Here is an 11210-nt window from a genome sequence, read left to right as displayed (position 1 = left end):
GGCAAGAGAGAGGGGGGTGTGGATACGTCTGGTCCTCCCTATCCCTCCCCACACCCTGACGAACGCCACACACAGCCCTAACGAAGCCCACTCACACACAAGTGAATATATACACCCCACCTCCACCCTTCTGCTTGGCCGAGTCACTGATATAAATCTTGCTTAAAAGACGTTGTCGGTAAGAGAATCTTTCTCTCACTCTCTCACCTTCTCTCTCACACCCCTCCCTCTCCCCCGGGTCATCTGGTACTCCTCACTGATCATTTGAGCGATAAACAGGTTTACATTTCATCCTCTGGCCGCCAGAGGGATGTTGTTAGGTGTCAGTGGTTGTTAACTCACTCTCTTGCTGTCGTTAGCTGACTCGGGGGTAACTAAGCTGAACTGAGGTCCAGCTTAAGACGGGAGTGTCTTTACTCGCTCTTGACTTAGTCTTTACTACATGTTCGTTTTTATTTTAATTACTAGTAAATAAGTACTTTTAAGTGTGAAGTGTTTAAGTGTTGAAGGTGTATGAAGAAGAAAGTGCTCGTTTTTATCTTACATAATGTGTTCTGTAGTAATTACGCAACGCAGCTAGTTTAGACTTAACGCGCAGGTGTTTATATATGGAAGCAAGTACCTACGGGCTCACCATAGCCCGTGCTACTTGGAACTGTTTGTTCCAAGTAGCGAATCTTTAACAACAATATCTGGAAGGAGCGGAGACATCTCCCGTCACGCAGGGTGCAGTCGCACCTCCACAGATCTCCAGTATCAGCTCTTGATACTGGTAATGGCTCAAAAGGGCCACCACTTACGGGCTATTCATGCCCGTGCCCACCTTTGGGTGGCTTAATCTTCAACAATCAATCAATCTGGATGGTTTTGCGATATTCTAAGCTGCCAGGTGTCTGAGGCAGTTGTGCTGCTCTAAGCTGTCGGAAAACTTGAGTATTCATTATATAACCCAGATACTTTTCAGAATATTTACAAACGTTTAGTATCAGACTGTACTAAATGCCACAAGTCTGACATATATCTATATATATTTCCCCTATTAAAGTTATTTTCACAAGTATTCCAGAGGAAGCCAAACATGTGACTGTATCACGTCTCCTGCTGGGAAATGCCCAGGTCTTCCAAGGACGCCCAATATATATATATCTGATGTTTACATTGTAAGACAGATCAAGAGGAAAACTTTAACTGATAGTACATTCCTGTTATTGAGGGACGCTGTCATCACCTTGAGGTGACCCTGTGGCTCAGTCGAGGTTGTAACCCGTTCTCGCACTTGCTTATAGTCAATATTTTGCTTATAAGTACATATGTGATATACTAATTTATTGTGAATATTTGAGTTTACCTGAAAAGCTGAATAGAAAACCACGACCTAACCTAACCTTCTTAGTATGTTAAGCATTTTATTGCTTCTTAATTACAATTAGTACTTAACCTATATAGTCAGTATTTTGCTTATGAATAAGTACATATGTGATATACTAATTTATTGTGAATATTTGAGTTTACCTGAAAAGCTGAATAGAAAACCACGACCTAACCTAACCTTCTTAGTATGTTAAGCATTTTATCGCTTCTTAATTACAATTAGTACTTAACCTATATAGTCAGTATTTTGCTTATGAATAAGTACATATGTGATATACTAATTTATTGTGAATATTTGAGTTTACCTGAAAAGCTGAATAGAAAACACCGACCTAACCTAACCTTCTTAGTATGTTAAGATAAGCATTTTATTGCTTCTTAATTACAATTAGTACTGAACTTATACCTATATTGATATTACAGTTTTATAAAAATAATAAAACAAAACTAAAATATTTAAATAAATTGTAAAGTAACTCAGGATATTGTCAAATTTTGTATAAAATCTCTATTGTTTAATAAAAGTGAAAAAGAAATTCCTAATATTTAAACCTTGTGTATAGCAAATCGGGAGGAAGAGTTACTACCTTGAAAAAAATATATAACTTGGAATATACCTTATATGTACTTATTCATAAGCAAATTATTGACTATAAGCAATAAGTCATAAATGTGCTGTCTTACACGAGAGCGAGTTGCAACATTAATCCACAAAACATGTCTCAATCTAGTTTTATAGTATAATCAAATAATTTTGATGAGTCTATCTGCGATAGACGGCATTATAGATGGTATACTGCAGTGTTTAGCATCCATTATATAACTCCTTAAATAATAGGTTTTGTCAATGAGCTTTAAGGCACCATCATCATATTTTCAAGAGGATTTGATTCTCCTTGTGTGGACGGAGAGGAAGAGTTGGTTCTTGATCATATCTGGGATGAGGTTCGAGGCTCTTAAGTGCTATAATCTTAAAGGTAATCTAAAAACAGACTGAGACAAATAATTACATGGAAAAATTATTAGTTGTAACAGTTATGAAATGGATTAGTAATTAGCTTACTGCCCCTGTTACCTAGCAGTAAAATAGGTACCTGGGTGTTAGTCAGCTGTCACGGGCTGCTTCCTGGGGGTGGAGGCCTGGTCGAGGACCGGGCCGCGCGGAACTAAAGCCCCGAAATCATCTCAAGATAACCTCAAGATAGCTTCAATAGTAATTAGTTGATAAAACTAATTAGTTAGAAAAGTAAGTAGCTGGGAAAGCACATAGCCCCTCTCCTGCGCCACGTAAGTCCACTACGGGCTCACCATAGCCCGTGCTACTTGGAACTTTTTGTTCCAAGTAGCGAATCTTAACTGGAAAAGCATCAGATTAGAACAGTAATTGACTGGAAGAGTAATTGTTTGAAAAGAACTCTTGGAATGAGAGACCGATTTACCTGATTTACCTGAGGGCTCACTAACCCTAGTGGCCTCGACGAGGACAGGAAGCCGGCGGCTTGTCGAAGACGAAGAGATGCCCATAGTCCTGTAGGAAGACGGGGGAGGATAATGCATTAAAAACCGACATAATTTTACTGGGAATAAAACCACACGGAAGGGCCGAGGTTTCCCCGTATATTTACAACTCTTTTTTTACATTGTTTTATGATGTAGAGAGTTCAAGAGTGTTGGTGTTGATGTAGAGAGTTCAAGAGTGTTGGTGTTGATGTAGAGAGCTCAAGAGTGCTGGGGTTGATGTAGAGAGCTCAAGAGTGCTGGCGTTGATGTAGAGAGCTCAAGAGTGCTGGTGTTGATGTAGAGAGCTCAAGAGTGCTGGCGTTGATGTAGAGAGCTCAAGAGTGCTGGTGTTGATGTAGAGAGCTCAAGAGTGCTGGCGTTGATGTAGAGAGCTCAAGAGTGTTGGTGTTGATGTAGAGAGCTCAAGAGTGCTGGTGTTGATGTAGAGAGCTCAAGAGTGCTGGCGTTGATGTAGAGAGCTCAAGAGTGCTGGTGTTGATGTAGAGAGCTCAAGAGTGCTGGTGTTGATGTAGAGAGCTCAAGAGTGCTGGCGTTGATGTAGAGAGCTCAAGAGTGTTGGTGTTGATGTAGAGAGCTCAAGAGTGCTGGTGTTGATGTAGAGAGCTCAAGAGTGCTGGCGTTGATGTAGAGAGCTCAAGAGTGCTGGTGTTGATGTAGAGAGCTCAAGAGTGCTGGCGTTGATGTAGAGAGCTCAAGAGTGCTGGCGTTGATGTAGAGAGTTCAAGAGTGCTGGCGTTGATGTAGAGAGCTCAAAGAGTGCTGGTGTTGATACAGAGAGCTCAAGAGTGCTGGCGTTAATGCAAAGAGCGTTCTGACCAATTATCAACCTTCAATAACCTGCCAAATATATCCAAGTCGATGCTCTCTTGTCCGGGAATGCGTACACATTGAGTTGCTGTCATTCAATCACGCACTCCCGTCTCACGCTCCTGTCTACGGGACGGGTTGAGGACATCAATGAAGACTGACAGAGCACTTGCAACTTACGGAAGATTAATGGAGATTAGCGGAAAATATGGAGATTAGCGGAAGATATGGAGATTGGCGGAAGATTGGAGATTAGCGGAAGATATGAAGATTAGCGAAAGATATGAAGATTAGCGAAAGATATGGAGATTAGCCTAAGATATGGAGATTAGCGGAAGATATGGAGATTAGCGGAAGATATGGAGATTAGCGGAAGATTAATGGAGATTAGCGGAAGATATGGAGATTAGCGGAAGATATGGAGATTAGCGGAAGATTAATGGAGATTAGCGGAAGATATGGAGATTAGCGGAAGATATGGAGATTAGCGGAAGATATGAAGATTAGCGGAAGATATGAAGATTAGCGAAAGATATGGAGATTAGCGGAAGATATGAAGATTAGCGGAAGATATGAAGATTAGCGAAAGATATGGAGATTAGCGGAAGATATGGAGATTAGCGGAAGATATGGAGATTAGCGGAAGATATGGAGATTAGCGGAAGATATGGAGATTAGCTGAAGATATGGAGATTAGTACTTAGGAAACAATCAGATGAAGTAGGCCTACTGGCCCACTACTGTCTCCAATCATATAGACCTGTAATTTATCAAGTTTGAAGGTGGTTGTTTACACTTGTGGCAGTTTGTAAACAATGTTTACAATCTGCTACACAGCAGGTTCGATCCATTCACATGAGATTCATCTTAAGTATGTAGGTTCCAATACTTTGTCTTCATTGTCTGTTTTTGATGACTATGTGGTATGATCTTGGGATATGTGTATGTGGTATGTCCCTGAGATATGGGTATGTGGTGTGACCCTGGGATATAGGTATGTGGCGTATCCTTGGGGCATCCCAAGCGTATATATATATCTCCCAGGATAACGTCTGGATTCATTGCGCCAGTCGACCTTCATCTGGAAAGGCGGGGACCAGGAGGTGGTGTAGGTGTACGTGGGCACGTATGGGGTAGAGTGGTGTAGGGCATACTGGAGTGTGTCGGCGGGCAGCTGTGTGCGGGTGTGACTAGGGGCATGTGCAGGCATGTCGCGGGGAATGATAATTATCCTCCACCGCACTTACGGACACTATGACAGTAGCAGTGAGTTGGGCATCACAGAACACAAGAACAGTGAGCTGGGCATCACAGAACACAAGAACAGTAAGCTGGGCATCACAGAACACAAGAACAGTGAGCTGGGCATCACAGAACACAAGAACAGTAAGCTGGGCATCACAGAACACAAGAACAGTAAGCTGGGCATCACAGAACACAAGAACAGTGAGCTGGGCATCAGAGAACACAAGAACAGTATGCTGGGCATCACAGAACACAAGAACAGTAAGCTGGGCATCAGAGAACACAAGAACAGTGTGTTGGGCATCACAGAACACAAGAACAGTAAGCTGGGCATCACAGAACACAAGAACAGTAAGCTGGGCATCACAGAACACAAGAACAGTGAGCTGGGCATCACAGAACACAAGAACAGTGAGCTGGGCATCACAGAACACAAGAACAGTGTGCTGGGCATCACAGAACACAAGAACAGTAAGCTGGGCATCACAGAACACAAGAACAGTAAGCTGGGCATCACAGAACACAAGAACAGTAAGCTGGGCATCACAGAACACAAGAACAGTAAGCTGGGCATCACAGAACACAAGAACAGTAAGCTGGGCATCACAGAACACAAGAACAGTAAGCTGGGCATCACAGAACACAAGAACAGTAAGCTGGGCATCACAGAACACAAAAACAGTGTGCTGGGCATCACAGAACACAAGAACAGTGAGCTGGGCATCACAGAACACAAGAACAGTAAGCTGGGCATCACAGAACACAAGAACAGTAAGCTGGGCATCACAGAACACAAGAACAGTAAGCTGGGCATCACAGAACACAAGAACAGTAAGCTGGGCATCACAGAACATCACAGAACACAAGAACAGTAAGCTGGGCATCATGGAACATCACAGAACACAAGAACAGTAAGCTGGGCATCACAGAACACAAGAACAGTAAGCTGGGCATCACAGAACACAAGAACAGTAAGCTGGGCATCACAGAACATCACAGAACACAAGAACAGTAAGCTGGGCATCACAGAACACAAGAACAGTAAGCTGGGCATCACAGAACACAAGAACAGTAAGCTGGGCATCACAGAACACAAGAACAGTGAGCTGGGCATCAGAGAACACAAGAACAGTATGTTGGGCATCACAGAACACAAAAACAGTAAGCTGGGCATCAGAGAACACAAGAACAGTGTGTTGGGCATCACAGAACACAAGAACAGTAAGCTGGGCATCACAGAACACAAGAACAGTAAGCTGGGCATCACAGAACACAAGAACAGTAAGCTGGGCATCACAGAACACAAGAACAGTGTGCTGGGCATCACAGAACACAAGAACAGTAAGCTGGGCATCACAGAACACAAGAACAGTAAGCTGGGCATCACAGAACACAAGAACAGTAAGCTGGGCATCACAGAACACAAGAACAGTGTGCTGGGCATCACAGAACACAAGAACAGTAAGCTGGGCATCACAGAACACAAGAACAGTAAGCTGGGCATCACAGAACACAAGAACAGTAAGCTGGGCATCACAGAACACAAGAACAGTAAGCTGGGCATCACAGAACACAAGAACAGTAAGCTGGGCATCACAGAACACAAGAACAGTAAGCTGGGCATCACAGAACACAAGAACAGTGTGCTGGGCATCACAGAACACAAGAACAGTGAGCTGGGCATCACAGAACACAAGAACAGTAAGCTGGGCATCACAGAACACAAGAACAGTAAGCTGGGCATCACAGAACACAAGAACAGTAAGCTGAGCATCACAGAACACAAGAACAGTAAGCTGGGCATCACAGAACATCACAGAACACAAGAACAGTAAGCTGGGCATCATGGAACATCACAGAACACAAGAACAGTAAGCTGGGCATCACAGAACACAAGAACAGTAAGCTGGGCATCACAGAACACAAGAACAGTAAGCTGGGCATCACAGAACATCACAGAACACAAGAACAGTAAGCTGGGCATCACAGAACACAAGAACAGTAAGCTGGGCATCACAGAACACAAGAACAGTAAGCTGGGCATCACAGAACACAAGAACAGTGAGCTGGGCATCACAGAACACAAGAACAGTAAGCTGGGCATCACAGAACACAAGAACAGTAAGCTGGGCATCACAGAACACAAGAACAGTAAGCTGGGCATCACAGAACACAAGAACAGTAAGCTGGGCATCACAGAACATCACAGAACATTAAACTGAACATCCGTGAACAACCTTGAACACATTATTAATCAGGTGGTCAGCTAAATATAGAACAAACTGAACAAACCAGCAACTTGTTATCATGCAGAGCTCGTCCAGGCGGATGTAAATAAGAACAGAGAATATAGAGCCAAGTGCTTGTCACAAGACCAATATAGAGCCAAGTGCTTGTCACAGGACCAATATAGAGCATCAGTGCTTGTCACAAGACCAATATAGAGCCAAGTGCTTGTCACAAGACCAATATAGAGCCAAGTGCTTGTCACGAGACCAATATAGAGCCAAGTTCTTGTCACAAGACCAATATAGAGCCAAGTGCTTGTCACGAGACCAATATAGAGCCAAGTGCTTGTCACAGGACCAATATAGAGCCAAGTGCTTGTCACGAGACCAATATAGAGCCAAGTGCTTGTCACGAGACCAATATAGAGCATAAGTGCTTGTCACAGGACCAATATAGAGCCAAGTGCTTGTCACAAGACCAATATAGAGCCAGGTGCTTGTCACAGGACCAATATAGAGCCAAGTGCTTGTCACAGGACCAATATAGAGCCAAGTGCTTGTCACGAGACCAATATAGAGCCAAGTGCTTGTCACAAGACCAATATAGAGCCAAGTGCTTGTCACAAGACCAATATAGAGCCAAGTGCTTGTCACAAGACCAATATAGAGCCAAGTGCTTGTCACAAGACCAATATAGAGCCAGGTGCTTGTCACAAGACCAATATAGAGCCAAGTGCTTGTCACAAGACCAATATAGAGCCAAGTGCTTGTCACAAGACCAATATAGAGCCAAGTGCTTGTCACAAGACCAATATAGAGCCAAGTGCTTGTCACAAGACCAATATAGAGCCAGGTGCTTGTCACAAGACCAATATAGAGCCAAGTGCTTGTCACAAGACCAATATAGAGCCAAGTGTTTGTCACAAGACCAATATAGAGCACTAGTGCTTGTCCTAAGACCAATATAGAGCCAAGTGCTTGTCACAAGACCAACATAGAGTCAAGTGCTCTATGTATGCAGCCAAGGCATATCAGTTCACTGTGCACGCACAAAATCGATTTTAGTAAATATTATCTGTTGAGCAGTAGATACACTACCACCATCGACCCATTAGATAACCGTATGTAACTGCTCCGCTCACCTAATACGTCATATTGTAGACGGAGGTTATCTTGAGATGATTTCGGGGCTTTAGCGTCCCCGTGGCCCGGTCCTCGACCAGGCCTCCACCCCCAGGAAGCAGCCCGTGACAGCTGACTAACTCCCAGGTACCTATTTTACTGTTAGGTAACATTATCGACAAATCCGTTAAAAAATGGGAAGTATTAGTAAAAATGAAAGCGCCTTAATATTGACGTTTTCTATGCATCGAGCTGGGTAGGGTTGGGTTGTTTCTAGTTAGACAAAACAGTTGCATTTGTTACGGAGTTGTAAATCGAGAGAAATGGCCTGAAAATTGGGTAGCCATTTTCTTAGTTTATATGTAAATTTCCTGAATCATTTTACAATGTATTTTATTTCTGACCATTGAACCTCTTGGACGTAGGTTCGAATCCTCGTCACGGCCCTTGTGGATTTGTTCTGACCATTGTCATCTGACTTAAACATGGTCTGAGAAGATGGGACATGTACGAGATCACATTTAATTGTTCGGAAAGGTGTAATTACCCAACTTTAAGGTTCCCAAATTGGCTGACAACACTAGTTTGGTTCAGTTCCCCGAACTGTGACTCTGTGTTTCCCATCTGTGAGGTATTCCCAGAGCCATTCAGCGCGGACATGTCTTCCGGTGTCTTCAAGTTTATATAGATACGTTTTGTGGGAAACTGTCTCACGGTGTCTGCTTTATGCAGACAGTAAGTCACAACAGCTTGGCTGAAACAAAACCCAACCCACATATATGGCATGAAAGTAAGGACGTTTCGGTCCGTGGTTGACCCCTTGTGTAATGACGTCTCTGTCTCCTTGTATATCTGTATTATTTGCAGATTCCTCAGGTTGGGCAGCATCTGTAGTGTCTAGTCTGGCCTCAGGCCGAGCTTGGGGAGTAGAAGAACTCCTGAAATCCTCTACAGGTAACTCCAGGTATGCACTCTGCAATGATGCACTGAGGACCTTCATAACGGGGTTGCTTCTTCATTCAGAACTTATAGTCAGATTTCGTGTAATTATTTTTGGCGTTGTTACGTTTAGATGTTACAGGAAGTAATTTGCCGTCACTTGTACATTTCTGGCCAGTCCTTCACGTCGTGGTTCGTCGGCTCCAGTCTTGTGTGTTTGGTCGACGACCTTGTTGATGACTTCCTAGTTATTGATAGTTTTAGTGTATTGTTTGGTGGACCGTAGTTGTGCTTGCGGGGGTTGAGATCTGGCTCTTTGGTCCCGCCTCTCAACCGTCAATCAACAGGTGTACAGGTTCCTGAGCCTATTGGGCTCTATCATATCTACACTTGAAACTGTGTATGGAGTCAGCCTCCACCACATCACTGCCTAATGCATTCCATTTGTCAACCACTCTGACACTAAAAAAGTTCTTTCTAATATCTCTGTGGCTCATTTGGGCACTCAGTTTCCACCTGTGTCCCCTTGTGCGTGTTCCCCTTGTGTTAAATAGACTGTCTTTATCTACCCTATCAATTCCCTTCAGAATTGTGTGTGTGTGTGTGTGTGTGTGTTTACCGTGGGGCTTTGCTGTAATACCAGGTCTTATCTAGCCTCGATAAAGATACTAGAAAGTCAAATATACTTCCTATCCTCCCTCCATTATCACAGTGACGCCACGCTCCACCCCTAAGGGTGAGTTCCCGCCCTCACTTGACCAAGAAATGACCTCTATAGCCTGAGCCTTGTTTCAGGAGAGTCGTTTAGAGTGCCTGGTGGAGATGACCTTCGACCTCATGGTAACTCATAAGTGATTTTGTGCCATTAACCTTAACTAATTGACATGAGGTGTTAGATATCAATAACAGGCTCTTAGTGAGATATATTGAAATATTCCATCTTTTAGGATTGTGATTGCTGTTATAGATGATGTCAAGACTTTGGTTATCATAAGAATTTCAGACCCCACACAATCAATAATGATGACATTATAGACTTTTAATGTGTTTTATAATGTAAGTTTTATATTCGTGGTCACTGGCAAGGCCTGACTTAAATAGCATGCATCTTATGCATAGGATAGCACAGCATAGGTTAGCTAAACTATGTATAGGATACATAGGATAGCATGTATTCTAACGTTTATACTCGTCTTGCCTGAATAAATAGTTGTACTCACCTTGCCTGAGTACATAGTTGACTCACCTCATTGTGAGGTGAGTCAGCTATGTACTCAGCTATGTACATTACCACTTTGTGCTTCCACTCTCCATAAACAGTTTCAAGTGTAGATATGATAGAGCCCAATAGGCTCAGGAACCTGTACACCAGTTGATTGACAGTTGAGAGGCGGGACCAAAGAGCCAGAGCTCAACCCCCGCAAGCACAACTAGGTGAGTACTGTAAGCAATATCACTCACGCACTCATCACGACAATGAATATCATGAGTGAAGATAGAAGCCATAAAGAGTGAAGATGAGCTACTCACTATGCCTTGCGTGAGTACCACACACAATAACCACAAACAATTACCACTAAACTACCAGCATAAAATGGAACGATCCATTTGGATGAACTTCTAAAGAATTGGCCAATATTCCACAACGCTAATCATCAAACGCTAGGGGCCTCGTAGCCTGGTGGATAGCGCGCAGGACTCGTAATTCTGTGGCGCGGGTTCGATTCCCGCACGAGGCAGAAACAAATGGGCAAAGTTTCTTTCACCCTGAATGCCCCTGTTACCTAGCAGTAAATAGGTACCTGGGTGTTAGTCAGCTGTCACGGGCTGCTTCCTGGGGATGGAGGCCTGGTCGAGGACCGGCCCGCGGGGACACTAAAGCCCCGAAATCAACTCAAGATAACCAGGGTCGGGTAGTCAGGTTCAGACGAATCACCGAGATCTATGCCTGTAAGAATGTTTGTCCGAGAGGTTGGG

The 11210-nt window shown here is 43.5% G+C and overlaps 1 protein-coding gene across 1 annotated transcript; it reads left to right on the top strand.

The window, feature by feature from the left end:
* The first annotated feature begins 4907 nt into the window (after window positions 1-4907).
* Window positions 4908-8117, top strand: LOC138357191 (involucrin-like). The gene is made up of 4 exons (XM_069313840.1): window positions 4908-5775; window positions 5944-6735; window positions 6904-7125; window positions 7630-8117. The coding sequence occupies exons 1-4, from the start codon at window positions 4908-4910 to the stop codon at window positions 8115-8117; spliced, it is 2370 nt and encodes a 789-aa protein (XP_069169941.1).
* Window positions 8118-11210: the final 3093 nt, after the last annotated feature.

Source organism: Procambarus clarkii, chromosome 76, assembly GCF_040958095.1.
Source record: "Procambarus clarkii isolate CNS0578487 chromosome 76, FALCON_Pclarkii_2.0, whole genome shotgun sequence".
Lineage (NCBI taxonomy): Eukaryota > Metazoa > Arthropoda > Malacostraca > Decapoda > Cambaridae > Procambarus > Procambarus clarkii.
This window is presented reverse-complemented; position numbering and strand designations above follow the sequence as displayed.